This window comes from Anguilla rostrata, chromosome 7 (assembly GCF_018555375.3).
Source record: "Anguilla rostrata isolate EN2019 chromosome 7, ASM1855537v3, whole genome shotgun sequence".
NCBI lineage: Eukaryota > Metazoa > Chordata > Actinopteri > Anguilliformes > Anguillidae > Anguilla > Anguilla rostrata.
The window spans coordinates 2,063,293-2,083,588 of record NC_057939.1 but is presented as its reverse complement, the minus strand read 5'-3'; the positions used below and the strand labels follow the sequence as shown (position 1 = coordinate 2,083,588).

Genomic DNA, 20,296 nt, shown 5'->3' with positions numbered 1-20,296 from the left:
GTCCTCCTACCCCCCTCCCCCATTGTCCTCCTACCCCCCTCTCCCATCGTCCTCCTCCCCCCGTCGCCCCTCCCCCGTACCCATCCTACCCAAAACAAAACAAAAACCAAAAAAAGCCCTCAATCGGGCATTCCAGGGCTTTCAGAGCGAAGTGAATGTGGAAAGGAGGAAAAGGCTCGTAGCTGAAAGCAGAGAAATGCAGTGTCACCAGACCGAGAGGCAAAGGACAGGACACACAGCAGAGCAGCGGGAAGCCATGTCACCAGGGCGACGGCAGGAAGCAGACAAATAAAACGGACCAAAGTAGGATAAAAAAAAAAAAAAAAAAATTTTTTTGGGTTAACTAAAACATAAGATTAACAGTGTCTTGTTTTTTCTTTCCCCACACAAGCCAACGTTAAGGTGGCGGCCTATCGCCAGGGGGTGAGTGATGAAGATGATGGTACTGTAAGCTACGGTGGCTTTGTGGCTTCACTTATTTTTCCATCTTTTTGTCATTTCCTCTTTCGCAGCTTCTGAGTTTGCAGTTTCCTTTAAAAAAATTTTTTTTTGCCTTTTTTGATATTTTAAAGCCAACCTCTGGAGTTCGTCTCCAGTGTAACTACGACAGGGCTACTCAAACCTGGTCTGCCAGAGGTTCCACAGGTCCAGCAGACTCTACCACCTCTCTCTAAACGCATAATACTCTCAGAACTGGGCAAGGGCAGAAGAACCAAGACAGTGCACAGTCGGATGCTGTATTTAAATAGGCGCCTCGCTGGAAAGCCAGTCTGCGGACATTCCCCCCCCCCCCCCCAGCCCTTTCCCCACGGGACGGGTGAGAGGGTTAAACAGCCCTCACTCTTCAGGGAGGAAACGTTCCTCGGTTTCATTGTCACATGGTCTAGGTGGTGCTAAGGAGCGGCGTTTTGTAAACCAAGAGCATCACAGGACGAAAAGATTAAAAGAAAAAGTAAAAAGGAACCCATCCCCCAATGAAAGCCCCCTCAGATCCACCCCCCCTCCTCCCCCACAGAGACAGTGAGACAGACCAATGCTGGTTAAATGAACCCAACGCCCCCCCCCCCAGAGACAGTGAGACAGACCAATGCTGGTTAGATGCGAGTTAAAACTACTGACAGAAGGCCCCCTGCCCATGCATTACAACAGTGAATACAAAGACAAACGATTGGCTAATGTGCATTTATATCACCAATGGTCTGGAGCGGACTCTTCCTCACGCGTGTGCCTGTGCATGTGTGTGTGTGTGTGTGTGTATGTGTATGTGTGTGTGGTGTGTGTGTGTATATATGTGTGTGTGTGTGCATATGGAGGAAGTGTATGTTTGATACTGGTTTATTTGTTTGTTGTTTTTTTTTCCTAAGACTGTGTCCTCATAATGCAGATGACGGAAGAAGAGGTCTGAGCAGAGCGGGAGCTGAGATGGCGTCCGGCTTCTCTACACTTCATTGTTGTTTCCAGCGTAAAGCCTGGTCCACGTTCGGGCTGCGAGACAACAGGACACGGGGGGGTCAGCCGGACTCAGTGCCCGTCCAGAGGAGCGACACCATTTCATCAGGCAGGTTCACAGCTGACACACGTTTGCTTTGGCACATTCTATGCAAACGTACGGCCGATTTCGCCAGACATTCCTTTCCATTTTACAGGGGAACGTCACACTGTGGCTACAATTAGGCCTAATACCCATTCCACGCACTGCACTAAGGGCACACACTAAGTGGCGAACATTCCCCTTAATAGCATTTACCAATGATTTCACCATTTTGCTGATTAAATTTAAATGACTTTCTTTTTTTTGCAGTGGTAGGAAAGGAAAGCAATTAACCTCAAAATAAATTTTTTACAATTTTTAGTTACACGTAATGCCCAGCTCTGTATGACAGGCTGCCAAAAAGTAAAACTTAAAAAAAAAATGATTCCCAAAGAAATGTTTTAAAATATGTTTAAAATGAAAAGTACAGGTACATGCAGTATGTGTAAAGTCATTCACACCACCTCCTGGACTCATCGAAATCAATCAGAATAGACCCTCGTTCCTGTCAGTCCAGTCTGCCTCAGAACATTTTCATCTTAACTATTTAGAAATTTTTTAGCATATGCAGTCATAGACGTGCTTTCCTTGCCTCAAACTCCCATAATGCATTGCAAAGTCAGACCATGATCTATCAGATGAAGTGTGAAATCTAATTTTACAAAGAATTAAAGGTGTGCTCCATTGACTTACCCCCAACACACAAATACACACACACACACACACCACATGCACACACACTCCCTCTCTCTCACACACACACACACACACACACACAGAAGAGTTGCTAACTCACCTGTCTCTATGGCTTGAGCTTCGTTGGTTTTCCACTGCTCGGCGACGTCGTTTGCTAGTGGATCATCAGGGTTGGGAGCGCTTAGTAATGCCTGGATGGATAGCAGCACTGTACGAATCTGCAGGGCTGGGGACCACTTATCTGCAGGCCAGACCAACAGAGCACAGAGATGGTGAGAGGGGAAGGGAGAGACAGGCACAGAATGAGGAGGAGTATGAAAACAGAAAGAGGAAGATGACCATTTTTTAAGCAGAGATATTTGGGACGATGGCAATATCCGGTTGGCAGTTTATGATGGCGAGGAGGTTGACAATTTAATCCTGGCGCAATGATTTTTTTGGAGCAGATTAAAATGACTAATCTCTCTTCGGGTTCTTGGGCCCATCCTTGCATGAGACCCCACCTCTTACCTTTCAAAATATCTAGGCATATCCTCCCCAGCTTGTCTACGTTGGGGTGGTATATTTTGGTCATGAAGCGTACTTTCGGAGCTGCCATGGGGTATTCTTCCGGGAGAAAAAGTTCAAGTTTAAAAATGCCTCCTTCAAACGGGGAGTCCAGGGGTCCTGAGATGACCACGTGGAAATAGCGGGCGTTGTACTCGTCTGGCTCCGCCTTTATCCCGGGCACAGGCTCCTGCAGCAGGCGCTGCGTCTCCTGAACAAACACACCAGCACAGATGGGAACAGATATGCGCGCACAGACACACGCATGCTCACGCACGCACGCTCACAGACACAAGCACACAGACACAAGCAACCACGTATGCACACACACGCATGCACGCAAACACACACACACACGCAGGCACACACGCACGCACACACAGACACGCAGCTTCTGTGTGTCTGCAGTCATACTCATGCACATTGAAACAGAGTCATTTACATAAAATTCAGAGTCAAAATGACTAATTGTTATGCAATGGCACAAAATGAAGGGCGTCTGACTCATGAGGACTACACATCGTAACAAATGTGCATTTTTAAAATAACCTGAAACCTGCAGACAACCTGAGGCCCGGCAGTGATGCAGCACCGTCCACTGAAGTCACGAAATGCATAAAACATTCAGAGTGCACTGCAACAGCAGCAGCCATGGGGCCCCGGAGGCAGGCAGCAACTAAACATGAGGCATGGAATACTAGATTCGCAACAAAGATGGCGCTAGACCTGCCACCTGCAACCTGTTTTCTTCTGTGACTTAAGAAAGCCATTTAATTATATATGGAGACATTTACACAGTGAATATAACTTTGAAAGTAAAATTAACCCATTCTAAAATGACAGTCAGGTTTCCCAGGTTTAATGTTACTGAATCAGCTCTTGCTGAACTTCAAAAATAGGAGTGAGCCCTCTGCTTTGTTTCGGCATTCAGAGAAAACCTGACGTCAAGACCCATTTTGAGTTTAAAAATAATAATAATTCTAATCGTCCACAGGCAAGGCATGACCTTCAGATGAATCGTGGTGCACCTCTTGCTGAAAAAACATCTTACGATGGCTGATCTGACTGTCAAAACATCGTGTTTCACAACTTAAGATATGACTTTGTTGTGCTTGCCAACTAGACTTGCTAACGATTTGGGCCCGGTTACGCAAACAAATGCGTTGTTTATATGGCATGGATGGCACTCTCAGCTGGTGCACGATGAACACAGTACCCCTCCGTGTGCTTGCAGGAGGATCCGGTGGTATACATTATATCTCAATACTAGGCTACAACACTAGTTGAATTAGGCTAATAACAGTGGCATATACTTTGTAATGTACCAGTGAACACACACACACACACACCCACACCTGTCAATGCTAGCCACGGACACCATTTACCTGCTTCTGATTATAAGCAGAGATAATAAAAATAATAATAAAAGAGATCCCCAAGCACAGTACTATACTGCAGCAAACTAATATTTTACTCAGCGTTGTATTTTTTATCACACTGTAAATTGTTATATATGAGCTTCCACTCCAGAGTAGAAAATAGAACATTTCTGACTTCTCTGTAGCGTTTTAGAGGACAGTTTTAAAGGCCTAACAGCCTTCAAACACCTCAGTGTAGGCAACGATACCTGCGTATATGCAAAATGATCAACGCAAACCTTTTTTAGAATTGAAAAATGTGTTAAATACTCTTATCAAATTGGAATCAAGACAAAGTTCACACACTACCACTTTGGAACATGCATAGAGGACCAGGCCATTTGCTTTATTGTGTTAACCGAATGGATTATTAGCCACTGCACAGGCTACACGTTCGACAACCGGGCTACACTTTATTCTTTTTAAACAACAGCACTACCTCGAACGTTAATAAGACAACATAAATACGTGCTAAAGAAACGCATCCTATATATAAGGCAGACGCCAGCGTTCCCTTGATACGCCGTCTAGCTGTCATTCCGATGACAAGAATCAAAATAAGCAACAGGGTATTTGTCGTAAACCAAAGATTAACTAAATCAGATTGTACTCTTCATAAATACTTTTTTATTACACAACGAGGTGTGTTTAACAGCGCATATTGCCTCCGCAGTCGGCAGTATTAGCAATGGACTGCGATGTTGTTAAACAGGATCGCTCGCTAAAACTACGTTGCTACGATTGCATCGCCTCACTCGTTGCAATGGGCCTGATGATGGACAGAGATCCCGCCCCGATGCACGAGGCCTTCGATGAGGAAAACACCGACAATGCCCTGCGTTTCAACGTAATACTATCAAATTAAACCTTCCGATATTCACACTCATCTTACATGGTATATAAAAGTGGTAGCATACGTCAAGTTACACAGCGAAAAGCAAAATAATGAATACAATAACGCAAAAGAAAACTCGCTAAGAAACTGGCCACTGCCGCAGATCCGTCATGTTGAGGAATCCGCACCCGACAGGTCCTACACCGACTTCTACACCCCATAAAAACGAAATTATATATCCTATTACATATAACTATCTAATTTATACTGACTACCACACACTGTGAGAGGCCTACTTAGTTAGTTGTGATCGACTAATAAAGAGTAGCCTACACGGGCCACATATCTCCGCCATCTTTATGCAGGGAGGATGTATTTTTAACCCAACCTTTTTCGGCTTTGGAGCGAAGAATAAACGGAAGTAGTGTTAGCTGTAGCCAATGCTCCCGGCTAACACACAAGATTAACAATCCATGCGTGCCTCGCTTTAATATTGTTTAATTCCCACAGATCAAGATGTCAGTGATATAATTTACACATAAAATACTGCACAATTACCTTAATGATTCTGCGGGGCAGTCCTCCTGACGACATCTTGTCTTAATGCGGTTTTAGCTGTGACTCTTTCAGAGTGCTTCTTCTCCCGTTTGCACTGACGACGCAGGCGTAGACCTCTTCCGGAGACTTGTCTCTCTCCTCGAATTGTGGGAAACCTAGTTTTGTTTGTAGTGATACTCGGTCAAAATTAGTTGAATACAAACTACATGTCCCAAATGTGTACAATACGCGTTTTAACGACTTTACAACGTGCGAAAGTCGTTCTGCCTGCATGTATCCAGTTTTCTTTTATTCATCAACGACGAGTTAATGGGAAGAGAAAAGTTTTAAATGTAAAACTAAATTACTGACATACTCAAAGCATATTCTCTTTAAATATGTAAAACACGATTCTTAAGACTGTCTGCGTATTCACACCAAAACTATACAATTGAAAACTGTATTCAGAGATTCAGCAGAAACTGAGTTTACACATGATTGCACATTAAATACATTTTTTTACTTGTATGTATAATTAGTTTATTGGTATTTTGTGATAAGGTACGAAATGGGTTTTCAGTACAGAAGGACACATTTATGGTAGGCTACTATGTTGAACATGTTGTATTGCATGGCAATAGTAAGTTGATGGGCAGATATGGTAATATAGTTGGAATGCTATGGCATGGGTGGATATCCTAAGTAAAGGTGAGTACTGTAGTTGGCGTACTATGATAAATGAACCTGGCAAACAATGGCATTGGTGAATTGGACATGTCTGGTAAAGGTGATTAGGTAAGCAGGCATGGGGAGGGTTAATATTCATCGCTGTTGTGAGCTTATTGTCATTATCTGGATTTGAGCAGAAAGGGTGTTCCACCATGTTGCTGATGTTTTAAAAGGGTTTTAATACAAAATCTGCCGCGAAAAACTTTTGTATATGTTTTTTTTAATGTACAGTAATAAATGTATGCATAATTTATATGATTCTTTTGTGTGTGTGTGGTTTATTATAATTACTCAGAGCCCTTAAACAGTTTGTCCCACAGGGAAATTTCAACTTTCATGAAAACAGTTTTTTATGTGGAACAATACTTGTTTAAGCACAAAACCATTTTTTTGTATAGAGCAGCGCTATATGCTATGTTAACGAATGCATAAATTCACATGCGGTTAACATGCGCGTTTTCAGATTTCATTTAAGGGTATATTTATACACTTTAGTTTCACCTTGTAAAAATTACAGAACTTTTAAAACATATTCTCAAAATAATTTGAATGTATGATATTCCCAGCCTAATTTTATTGTATGTGATTGGGTTTTCGTGCTTTTAAGTAGGCCTATACTAATATTTCCAAAACATGGCGGAACGATCTCGCGGGATTTCAGCCTTGCAGTTTCCTCTTCTCTCATTAAGGAGCGATCCAACAGCTGAAACGCCACTGAATCGCGGTCTCTTAAGTTTATTCCTTCAGGTTAGTAACGTGGAAAGCCATACACTTTTCCTCCGAATATTTTCAGTTACACAACGGAATCACTGTCGATTAAGTTTGGTGAAAATTTAAGTTTCAATCGAGTAACAAGTTGTAATTCATTTCCAGGTGTAGCGGGTTGGCTGTGGCTAGCTAAACCTTGGCACTTCTTTTACGTTTCGAATGGGGCAGCTCCGAGAAGACTTTCCTAATGTACGTAACGGCTTCTATTATTTTTAAACGCTTAAGTATACTAAATACAGTAATAGTTTGTGTACTAGTTTAATCTGTTGACGAAAATGCGAATGTTTCAAACAGTAGCGTGACGGTCTTCAGTTAGCCACAAGATGGCGGCATGTAACGGTTGAAGCTCTCGTTTCTGCTCTGGTTCTACAATAAAGGTAGCATAGCGACCTTCATATCAACATGGTTAATGAAACATTTCGCCTTAAAAATAGCAGTCACTTTCATTTATAATTATATTGTGAAATGTGTGGCAAAACCCATGTGAACTTTTATGTTTAAAGCTTTATTTATTCACCATTGTTTACTAATGCAGCTCTAATGCTAACTTAATGGTTGAGTGACTGATAGCCCTAATGTTTGTTCAGTTGTCGTGAAGCTTATTCAGTGGCTCAAAGTTTTAAGCTGTTTACTGTTATTTGTACTATTGACTGGGAATGTTAATTACTGATGAATGTATTGTTACCAATGTGAATATATGAGATTGTATGATCTTTTTTATGGACTCATGAAGAAAACAAGACATTCAATGCACAATATGAATACATGTTAAATAGAAGTTTTTTATTTTTTATTTATTTATTTTTACTGTTGATGAAAAGTTTAATAAATTGAGGAGAGGGGGATACTAGGACGAAGGTGTGTGTTAGTAAGGGCAAAGTCGGTCAGTAATGTAAGAGGGAGCCAGCCCATTAGTGCTGGGATCTGACTACACAAACTCAGCCCAATTTTTAAACAATTTTTCTTCACCTGCGGGATTGTCTGAGGCCAGCCACACGGACAGCTGATGAAACAGTTGGTTTACACAACCGTAGAATTTCTGCACAAAATGTCAGAAATCGCCTCAGCAGGGTTCGTACGGTCATGAAAAACCGGAAAAGTCATTGAAATTTAAAATGCAATTTCCAGGCCTTGGAAAAGTTATGGAAAATAATATTTTTTGAGAAGTTTTGGAAAAGTAATGGAAATATAGCTAAAGTTGCATCAAATACAATAGCTAATTAATCCAATCATAAAAATGGTATGTATAGTAATAAAACGTAAATTGGCACGTAACCTTCGCGGTATTTTGGTGGTGTGAGAAGTTAATTCGGTCTGGCTCAGTCTGTTTATAGGCACGCCCAACAGGCACGCTTCTGCTAATGTAGCAGTTAGTAAACGTAGCCCCTACTGTGCCAACAATATGCCAGGGAAGTGCAGCTTCAATAATATATCAGGGCTCGAAATTAACTTTTTTTACTTGGTAGCACTGGTGCTCCCAATTTCAAAAAGTTAGGAGCACCCACCAAAATGTAAGGAGCACCAACAATATATGCAATAGATTTTTTATTGATAAAAAACGACAATATAACAGTACGGTTTACAAGTAACAGTTAAACTGTCACGCCTAAAATGTGTCAACTCTTCAAGGAATTGCGTGTTATGCATTCAAACGACAAAGCGCTTCTCGTCAAATTAATACCGCTAATTAAATCAACCGCCAGTAAACTGCATCGGAGAAATAAATAAATTGAACATAAACTTTTGTCTTCAGGTAACATAAGTAAACGCATTAGCTCTCTGTGTCGCGTCACAGTGGAGTGCTGCAAAAGGGAGTGATTGAAGGCTAACATTAAGCAATTTAAAATCTGCATTAAAGGTAAGAATGTCAAGCTCACGATTGGTTAGAAGGGTCACCGTCAGCTCACAAGGCACATACTGAGTGTACTAACTAGCGAATGTACAGAGGAAGAGACGTTCGACTGAAAAAAAAAAAAAAAAAAAAAAAAAGGTTGCACCAGAACAATTATTTGCACTCGCACAAATGCTCCCAATTATATTTCGAAGTCGCACAGATTAAATTTTGGGAGCATATGCGACCAAAATGGTCGCAATTTCTAACCCTGTTTGAGACATTGACAAAATGTTAAACTATTCGAATTAAATATGAAAGAATGTATCTAAGTGTGTCTGTCTGGTGTTTATTTGTTTTAGAGAGGCACCATATGTTTCAGATGCAGACCTAATTTTACTTAGTGTTACAATAAATAATTTTAAATCGTCTCGCTGAGAGAGTCATTTGTTTTGGTCATGGAAATTCAGTTAAAGGTTGTGGATAAGTCATGGAAAAGTCATTGAAAATCATTGGTGAAAAAGTGTATGAACCCTGCCTCAGGGAAGCTCATCTACATGCTCAACGTCCTCACTGGGGTCTTGATTTGTCTGCAGTTTGGCGTCACAATCGACGTGAGTGGGCAAGAGCTCACCTTCGATGGCCACGAAGAAAAATCATATAAATTCTTCCATGTTCGGCCACTTCTTCCATGGCCTACATACTCACCAGACATGTCACCCATTGAGCATGTTTGGCATGCTCTGGACCGGCGCATACGACAGTGTGTTCCAGTTCCCACCAGTATCCAAGAACTTCGTACAGCTATTGAAGAGGAGTGGGTCAATATCCCACAGGCTACTATCAACAATTTAATCAATTCAATGCAAAGGAGATATGTTGAGCTGCATGAGGCAAATGGTGGTCATGCAAGATACTGATCGGTATTCTGTTCATTTTATGGTATCTTTTTTTTGGGGGGAATCTGTGACTAACAAATGCATATCTGTATCCCCAGTCGCATGAAATCAATAGATAAATGCTTAATGAATCTATTTCAGTTGACTGATTTATGTTTTACCTTTTAACTCAATAAAATCTTTGAAATTGATAAGTGTTGCTTTTATATTTTTGTTCAGTATAGATTTAAGGTGAAGTAATTGTAAAACCCCCTGATAAACAAAACAAGTCCTTGTTTATTCGTATTAAATTACCAACGTTACAGCTGTTTACCAAATATAATTCCCAAACCCAGTCATTTTCTCCTTCGTAAGACCTTTAGTATGCCTAGCAAAATTGTGTGTACAATGGCACGTAACATTATTGGGATTGCAAACTTGGTAGCTAGCTTTATTTATGCATTGTCCTTGACCGGCTATAAACATTACCTCCAGTTCGCCTCGGAGGATAAACAGTCCATTCAGTCCTCTTCTTGCCACCCAGGAATGGGTCCACAATCTTTTCTTCTTTTTACTTTTTTAAATTCTGAGTTTTGTCAATAAACTATCTACTTATCAAATCAGGATAAAGATAACACCCACATTTCTGGCATGGGATTTAATTAGTGAAGAGGGCTGACAGATTTTCCTGGAGACTGAATGGATTTTAGAATTCATATGATATTATATAGTTCCCAACTTCTGACTTGGACCACAGTTCCTCCTGATCATTTTTCAGATACGACGGATCCAAATAACTGGTCAAAATCCACCCTCAGACCCCTTAACCTTACACCAGTTCAACCCTCATGGAAACTGTAGGTTCTCTATGTGGGACAAGATGATCAATCAATCTATCAATCAAATTTTATTTGTATAGAATATTTTACAGCAGTTGCCACAATATGCTGTACAGACAAAGACATATGAAGCTGTGTCTTAGAATATTGTTTCTGCATTCTTTGTAACATAATTCCAGTGAATTTGGTAATCATTCATTCACCGAGTTCAGATTAATTAGTCTGAAATTGTTCATGTCATGTCAAATTAATTTTGTGTTAGTACTTGATACTGCCCACCAGATGGAGTACCGTTTCTTTATAATGCAACGTAATCTGAGTAGATTTAGAAATTTACAGATTCATGGTTATATCATGATGATTTTATTATAATATGACAGGATGAGGTACACAGTGTTTGGTAAATTTATTTTATGAACAAGCATATTCTGATGTGATTTCTATATGAGATATTTAGGAGCATATTTTTATTGTATTCATTCATTCATTCCTTCCTTCCTTCCTTCCTTCCTTTTATTTTACAATACATTGTAAAACAAAAACAAAAACAACTCCTCTCCGTACAAACCTATTGGCAAACTTTGCACCCTTACTTTGGACATTTCATTTTCCTGGGCTTTGAGAAAAACAGTTCTAATGCCCTTTTGTAATTGAACTCCTCTGGGCTCGGGCCATTGATGGAGACCCTCAGGCAGACAGCCAGGTGCTCACCTTGCAGACCCTTGGGTGAGTCAGACACTGGACTGACGTTAATAGGCCGCACCATTTAAAGATACTGTTCTGGATCAAATTTGAGCCGGTGGTACAGAATGGTGATTGAAAATGCAGCAGATTGTAAGAACAGTGTACAGATCGAGTTTTTGACTATCTGCAAGGTTTTGCAGGCAGATACGCACGCGCACACACACACATACTGTTCATGTGCGAACTACAGCTTCTGGATTTGAGAGACAAACTGGCTGCTGTAAGGGTTATGTGGGATAAGTGTTTAGAGCTCTTTTCTATTAGAGTTGTGTGGGATAAGTGTTTAGAGCTCTTTGCTATTAGGGTTGTGTGGGATAAGTGTGTAGAGCGCTTTGGTATTAGAGTTGTGTGGGATAAGTGTGTAGAGTGCTTTGGTATTAGGGTTGTGTAGGATTAGTTTGTAGAGCTCTTTGCTATTAGAGTTGTGTGGGATAAGTGTGTAGAGTGCTTTGGTATTAGGGTTGTGTGGGATAAGTGTGTAGAGTGCTTTGGTATTAGGGTTGTGTGGGATTAGTGTGTAGAGCGCTTTGGTATTAGAGTTGTGTGGGATAAGTGTGTAGAGTGCTTTGGTATTAAAGTTGTGTGGGATAAGTGTGTAGAGCTCTTTGCTCTTAGGGTTGTGTGGGATAAGTGTGTAGAGCTCTTTGCTCTTAGGGTTGTGTGGGATAAGTGTGTAGAGCTCTTTCCTATTAGAGTTGTGTGGGATCAGTGTGTAGAGTGCTTTGGTATTAGAGTTATGTGGGAGAAGTGTGTAGAGCGCTTTGGTATTAGAGTTGTGTGGGATTAGTGTGTAGAGCGCTTTGGTATTGGGGGTGTGTGGGATTAGTGTGTACAGCTCTTTGCTGTTGGGGTTGTGTGGGATAAGTGTGTAGAGCGCTTCGCTGTTGGGGGTGTGTGGGATTAGTGTGTACAGCTCTTTGCTGTTGGGGTTGCATGGGATCTGTGGGTGCAGCTCTTGCCCTGCCTGTACATTCCTGAACCTGAAGTCACACTGAACTAATTACTGGTTCCTTTCAGAGGCTTTTGTCTCTTCATTACAAGCCCAGCAAGACAGGAGAATGTGGCATCAGGATATGGGTGACATGTGACCCAGTTATGCCTGACTACTACATCACCGTCTTTTACTGTATCACTGATGTGTCTGCATACAACGGTGATGGATTTATGATATGGACTGAGAGGGACCCAGGATGTAACTGAGAGAAACTCCACAAGAGGAGGATATTACTCCCCCTCCTCCACACACACACACACATGCACACACGCGCGCACACACGCACGCACGCACGCACGCACGCACGCACGCACGCACCAGAAGACAACACCTTCCTAAAGCCCCACCCGCTGCATTTATTCCAGTGTTGGAATGTGGTCCAAAAATCTGGCCAAAGTCCCACCTGAAACCGCAGCACGTGGAAGTGAATGGTAAATGGGCTGCATTTATATACCGCTTTTATCCAAAGCGCTTTACAATTGATGCCTCTCATTCGCCAGAGCAGTTAGGGGTTAGGTGTCTTGCTCAAGGACACTTCGACACGCCCAGGGCGGGGTTTGAACCGCCAACCGTCCGACTGCCAGACAACCGGTCTTACCTCCTGAGCTATGTCGCCCACAGTAGTAAAGTTACACACGCAGACTCTCACAGTTTTGTATGTCATATAAGGGACTGATGTGGCAAAAGATCAATACACAAAAACACCACACACCAAATGGGCTCTTCTCAACTGAAAAGGAAATAGATGGTAGTTTTGAATTAATGTAATTAACAAATTCCATCAGCTTAATTTCTGAATCGTTCCATATCATAAAACAATCATCAGTATACCTTGTCCAATATTTAATAGAACTTATGTAAGGATTGTTCTCATGAATATAATCAAGTTAAAATGTTCCTGTGAACAATTCCAGGCCGGTATTCGTAGGTATGGAGGTGTATAGAGAACCAACATCTAATGTAACTAAAAAGTCACCTTCATCTATGGTTTGTCAATGCTTGTAAATTCACTAAAAAATCTGTAATGTCTTTCAAGTATGATGGTAATAGCTTAACTATGGGGTAAATATGAAAGTCCACAAAACGAGAAATGTTCTCAGCAAGGGAGCTGATGCCTGATACTATCGGCCTCAAAGGAGGATCTTCAAGGGATTTATGAATTTTAGGCAATGCATATAGTACAGGTATGGTAGGGTGATTCACAGAGAGATATTTAAATTCCTGATCAGAAAGCCATACACACACACTCATTCACTCACTCACACACATACACACACACACTCACTCGTACACACGCATGCACACACACTCACGCGTGCACACAAACACGCACACACACACTCACACTCACTCACTCACACGCGCACACACACATTCACACACATGCACGCACACACACACACTCACACTCAAACACACGCACGCACACACACACACTCACGCACACACACACACTCACGCACACATGCACACACACACACACACACATACACTCACTCACGCACACACGCACGCACACACAGAAGACGGCACCTTCCTAAAGCCCCACCCGCTGCATTCATTGTGAGGGCCATCACAGTGCTGGAATCTGGTCCTGCTCCAGCCAAAGTCCCGCCTGAAACCGCAGCATGTGGAAGTAGTCACACACGCAGACTCTCACAATTTCGTATGTCATATAAGGGACTGGTGTGACAAAAGATCAATACACAAAAACGCCTCACATCAACACACAAAATCCTCCATCAAATCCTCCCCACAATGATGCCCTCAATCAAGAAGAAATTGCATGGAAGTGCAAAGTTGTATATGAATTCTGCGTGTTTACATGAGGTTAGGCGGTAGTGTTCTTAAAGGATGAAAGTAATTTTAGTTATTTCTGGAGGAAACCCTGAAAAGTGCCAAACTCTCAGTGCTGTATAGGTATGGGCTATTCCCCGCCAAGGTGTAAATGGCATACCTGCCATCCCAAATTGAGTGTCTACTTTTTTCTTTCATTTTTTTCATTCTTTTTTTTTTTTTTTTTTTTTTTTTTTTACTATTTATTTTCTTTTATAATATCAGCGTACTTGTGTTGAAAGAGGTACTATTATTATTTATTGTGTGTTTATTTTTAAAGATTTACATTATTAGGGCATCACAGTGGCTAGCACTTTCGCCTTACAACAAGAAGGTCCTGGGTTTGAATCCGGCCTGGGTCCTTATGAGTGGATGTTGTTCCCATGTCTGCATGGGTTGCCTCCGGGCACTCCGGTTTTTCCCCCACAGTCCAAAGACATGCAGGTAGGCTAATTGGAGACTCTAAATTGCCAATAGGTGTGCGTATGTGAGTGAATGGTGTGTGTGACCTGCGATAGATCGGCAGCCTGTCCTGGGTGTATTCCTGCCTCTCGCCCAAATGCATGCTGGGATAGGCTCCAGCACTCCCCGCAACTCTGCCCAGGATAAGCGGGTATAAATAATGGATTAATGCACATTATTATTATACAAGAATATACTTAGAATTTAAAAAAAAAATTTAAATAAAGAATAAAGTTAAATAAAATTACTTATCTTAATTATTTCCATTCATAATGGCTTTACTGTGTGAATATGAACCACAACTTTAAACATTACGTATGTAAACACAACCTTATTCTTATTAGCCTCCAGTTGATGTGGAAGGTGATGAAGGAAATGCGTGTTGTAAGTTAACTTTGCAGAGTAATATAGGAATATTGGAGAATCAATATTTGCTTTTTTATTCGCAATGTCTGCTCTGAACTAATCTGACAGGTCTGTCAGATGAATTCAAGAACAAGTAACAGACATGGAACTGTTGATACCGGGCAGGTCTGTCAGCTGAGAAAAACCGCTCAACTCTGTGTTCTCAAGGTCCTGCAGTACCGGTGCCCTAGTTTTAATTACAACCTTCAATTCAATTTCGGGAACGACAAAAATAATGTTCATTGTACTAATTAGACACGTTTGATGAGGTATGACTTTCCCGAAGTGCCAAATTATGCCAAAAACGGACTTTCATGTTACATAAAATGAATATGTCGTATTTAATAAATCAGTTCTCAGTAGCTAATACGTTCGGTAACGCGGAAAAGTATTCCTATTCACAGAGGTATTGATTAATCTACTGACCCACAGTTGATATCAGTAAAGTTCCAAATGCTGAACTAGCCTATTGAACAAATCCCGAGGGAACGTCTCATAATGTACTAACAGAATATCAATAGAATATTACTCTAATACAAAAAGACTGTAAGATCGTAGCATTCCCCCCCTTAATAGCCTCGCCCAAACGAAACTAACAATAATACTTTCGATTTACAAGCTGTAAAACTTCGTGACAGTCAATACTTGTGTCAGTGTCTAGTCTAGAGCATCCCTGAAAAAGCTTCTGATCGCGTCTTCACGCTTTGCTTTGTTCTTCTGCGGAAAAGATTGTGCGCAAACTGATTCCAGAACAGATTTTCCCGGTAAGTGAAGCAAAACTAATATCGACAGATATTGCCAAAGAGCAGCACTGTAACCTAGGACCGTGCAGGATTATGCGCTGGATGAATGAAACAAGTACAACCCCTGTTTCATTAACAGCTTATTATACATACAAACAGGACTTTAGACTACAAATGCTTTTTTGAATACTGTAGTTTATTTGTGCGTTATGAAAGCTTTTCTATACAAACAACAGGAAAAATATATTATACACAAACACAAAAATATATAATTCAAGATTATATTTTACACCAACACAAATACTGCTAGCAGCAGCAGGATCAGCCGCCTCGAAATGATCACAAGAATAAATAAGCCATGATCAGGAGGCAAACTCCGTTTTCTTGTGATCAAAAGGTATGTCATGATCTTGAGATAACAAGACCAAAAAATTATATTGCAAGGACTCTACAGATGTAGATCCTTAATGTTACACACATTCTTATTTGCTTTGAAATCCTGTTAGTCTGGTCTGGCACTATTAGTCAATAGATAAGGTGAATTCACTTTTGTTTTCCTGTATATTGAGTTGTTCTGGTTTAGGGTGTCAGCTAAATGACTAATTCATGTAACTAATTTAATTAATGTAATTTAATGCATTTAAATCATGCCAAGCCTTCCTTTGATGACATGAAGACATTTAGTTTCCATGGCCCGGCTACCTGAGATACAATCAGTAACGCAGAGATTTTGACAAGATTGCTTTGCCTTGTATAGTAAGTTCAGGTTGGCAATGAGAAGTAGAACTGACACAGCAAAGTTAATACAGTGAACTGAACACACCTGCATCTTCAGTGATTAAGACTAAAATGGCCATCATTTATTAACAAAAATACAAGATTTCTAAACCAAGCTGACATATAGCCTGCTGAAGTCACCAGAGATCCCTCTGCAATCTACACAAATCTCCAATGGGCCCCATTGATTTCATCCGTGGTCCCCTTCCATCCCCAGATCCTAACACTTTTACCTTTAGTGCAGGGTGCTTTGGTTCTTCATTCTGTCATTTTGTGATGTTTGCCCAAAGGGAGGAGGATGGATTGCCCCCAGTGCCACAGGGAATGTGGGCAGAATGACAAGTTCTGCAGTGAATGCGGCTACAGACTGTGCTGTGCAAGGACACCTGTCACAGGTAAGCCCAACGAGCTAGTTAGCAACCGGATCCCCTAGCTTCATTTTCAGGTCCTCACTTAGCTAGCTTGATTTAGTCCAGCTTGCTAAATTAGTCAAAGCAGTAGCAGTTATATGAAGAAATTAGATTTTATTAACTGATGTTTACATGAACTGCCCTAATGTTTTATATAGCTAGTGTACTCAGCAAGATTGTTTAGGTTTTTTTGTGTGTTTTATCTTGTGTAGAGTGATCCTGTATTCTGTAAGAAAATGAGTAAATTTCCCTTGGTTTGGTTTTTGCAAGTTTGTTGAGAGATTTTGCTGATCATCTTAATGCTTCATGTACACATTTTATCTAAATGTGCCACCTTGGTTCAAATTTGAATTGAAAGTGGGACAGCATTCATTTTCAGGGCCATGAGGGCCATTTTATGCACAAAATAATGCACATAATGAGACTGTTGCTCTCTGCTGTATCTGCTAATGCTAGTGCTAATGCTTCTTTCACACAGAGCTTTCTGTACCTGGGAACCTGATTGTAGACCTCACAGTCAGCATTTCTGGAGCAGAACCCAGCCGCAGTTCTGCCGTCGTCCACAGGGTTGTGCTGTCGGACCTGCAGCCAGTAACTGAATGCACTGCCACCGTCTCCACGGCGATGGAAGAAGAGGTGCTGAGTAATGCCACCCCCAAAACCTTCAACAGAAGTAAGGGTTCCCCTGCATTGTGAAACCATGGTTCCGAACCTGCTGAACCCACAATAGAATGAATAAAAGAGTGTATTGTCTGTGGGCCCTTATTAAGCTGCAGGCTGACAATGACTCTCAATTGTTTATTTGTACAACCATTCAGGTAAATGGAAAGATATTTAGAGTGTTTTATTGTGTGTAGAGGGATCTGCCTATATTGTGATGGCAACCGTTCTGTTTGCTCTTTTGTCCTTCTGTATTAGACTCTGACCAACAAGCAAGGCCTGCGCACCCAGTCAGTGAGAGCCAAGCCCACTCTTATGACCACACCCACTCCCAGAGCCTAGGCCACCCTGACACTGGCCCTCCTGAAGATGAGGCAGAGGTACACCCTGGCTAGTCAGTCAGTCTTTATTTCTGTACAGTATTATTCGCTCCATTTGAACATGGCTTTGAATTATTCAAGGTCATTTATTCATGGCATTCATAGCAATCCTATAGCTGAATCTCAAGGACATGAACGTTTTCATTTGTATTCATTCGGGGACAGATGCAGCTAGTTTTCTGAACTGCATTCATTTTCAACCATTTGATTAGTTTATGCATGCAGTCATTTCCCTATTGCTTATTTCAGATGAAATGGTTAGCTAGCAGAGCTGCTCAATCTGCTGACAAGATTTCTGTGTGCATTTTTCAGTATTCATGTACTTAAACTTTTTAAAAAATGTTTTTTTTAATATCAGCATGTAATCTCACTTCTCAGTGAAATGAGATTTCCCAAGTTGTGGGTAAAAGGGGGATAAATGACAGTCTGATTTACAGGAAACTTTGAAAGATAAGAAAAAATCACAGACAAGTTCGTTGAAGTCTGAAAACCAGCAGAGAGACACAGCACCTGCTGAGCACAGCACACCTGGCACACCTGCCCCAGGTACAAATGAACTGGTTTTAAAATCATATACAAATAATTTCAGTTTTTGAAATTTTGTTTTGAAATTAATGAAAGAGTATATTTTCTGTTACCTATTATTAAATGCAGCCTGACATGATAAAATACGGAATGGAAATGTTTTTAGTGTGTAAAATGAACTGTTAAAGCATCTTTCTACTGTATTGGCCTGGGAGCACAAACTCCAGAACAATATTTAGAGCCAGTGTTTTATCGTGTGTAGATGGATCTGCCTATATTGTGACAGCTGCCATTCTGTTTGCTCTTTTGTCCCACTGTATTAGACTCTGACCAACAGGAAGGGCCTGAGCACCCAATCAGTGAGATCCAAGCCCACTCTGATAACCACACCCACTATAATGATCACACCCACTCTGATGACAACACCCACTCTGATGACCGCACTCACTCTGATGACAACACCCACTCTGATGACCACACCCACTGTAATGACCACACCCACTCTGATGACCACACCCACTCTGATGACAATACCCACTCTGATGACCACACCCACTCTGATGACAACACCCACTCTGATGACCACACCCACTGTAATGACCACACCCACTCTGATGACCACACCCACTCTGATGACCGCACCCACTCTGATGACCACACCCACTGTAATGACCACACCCACTCTGATGACCACACCCACTGTAATGACCACAACCACTTTGATGACCACACCCACTCTGATGACCACACCCACTCTGATGACAATACCCACTCTGATGACCACACCAACTGTAATGACCACACCCACTCTGATGACAACACCCACTCTGAGGACCACACCCACTCTGATGACAGCACCCAGTCCCAGAGCCTTGGCCCCTGACACTTGCCCTCCTGAAGATGAGGCAGAGGTACACCCTGGCTGGTCAATCAGTCTTTATTTCTGTACAGCATCATTCACACCATTTGAACATGGCTTTGAATTATTCAAGGTCATTTATTCATGGCATTCATAGCAATCCTATAGCTGAATCTCAAGGACATGAACGTTTTCATTTGTATTCATTCAGGGACAGATGCAGCTAGTTTTCTGAACTGCATTTATTTTCAACCATTTGATTAGTTTATGCATGCAGTCATTTCCCTATTGCTTATTTCAGATGAAATGGTTAGCTAGCAGAGCTGTTCAATCTGCTGGCAATATTTCTGTGTGCATTTTTCAGTGTTTCATGTGCTTAAATTTGTTTAAAAAATATCAGCATGTAATCTCACTTCTCAGTGAAATGAGATTTCCCAAGTTGTGGGTAAAAGGGGGATAAATGACAGTCTGATTTACAGGAAACTATGAAAGATGAGAAAGAATTACAGACAAGTCTGTCGGAGTCTGAAAACCAGCAGAGAGACACAGCACCTGCTGAGCACAGCACACCTGGCACACCTGCTCCAGGTACAAAGGAACTGGTTTTAAAATCATATAATCTCAGTTTTGATCAAATTTTGACTTTGGGTGGATATTAAGGGTTGAGGACCCTTCATTGGACCTCTTATAGCAGGAAGTGTGACTGGTCTGTCTCTGAACATCTCTGCAGCAGATTCTGAGCATCAGGAGGAGACCACAGACAACAGATCCAGCCTGGGCCCAGAACCAGCACCAGAGAACTCATCCTCTTGCCTGGCCCAGTCCCAGCCCTCCTCTGCAGACCCAGATAAGTCAGATGCAAAGAGTGGTTTAGCAGATACTGGCACCATGGA

At 41.4% G+C, this 20,296-nt stretch overlaps 2 protein-coding genes across 2 annotated transcripts in view; one reads left to right on the top strand and one right to left on the bottom strand.

Annotated features, from left to right (window-relative positions):
* Nucleotides 1-339: 339 nt before the first annotated feature.
* Nucleotides 340-5,741, bottom strand: LOC135258740 (ubiquitin-conjugating enzyme E2 N-like). Its single transcript, XM_064342273.1, has 4 exons — nt 5,585-5,741; nt 2,738-2,984; nt 2,328-2,468; nt 340-1,485 (listed from the first exon to the last, which is right to left on the bottom strand). Exons 1-4 carry the CDS (start codon nt 5,618-5,620, stop codon nt 1,439-1,441), a joined length of 471 nt encoding a protein of 156 aa, XP_064198343.1. The 5' UTR covers nt 5,621-5,741; the 3' UTR covers nt 340-1,438.
* Nucleotides 5,742-6,930: 1,189 nt separating this feature from the next.
* The window catches only part of LOC135258439 (interferon-induced very large GTPase 1-like), a 465,270-nt gene continuing 451,904 nt past the window's right edge, over nt 6,931-20,296 (top strand). Inside the window, exons 1-4 of the mRNA XM_064341833.1 lie at nt 6,931-7,039; nt 7,166-7,249; nt 16,860-16,964; nt 17,458-17,652. Coding sequence (XP_064197903.1) covers nt 16,868-16,964; nt 17,458-17,652 — 292 coding nt within the window. The 5' untranslated portion in view covers nt 6,931-7,039; nt 7,166-7,249; nt 16,860-16,867. The remainder of the gene's footprint in view (nt 7,040-7,165; nt 7,250-16,859; nt 16,965-17,457; nt 17,653-20,296) is intronic.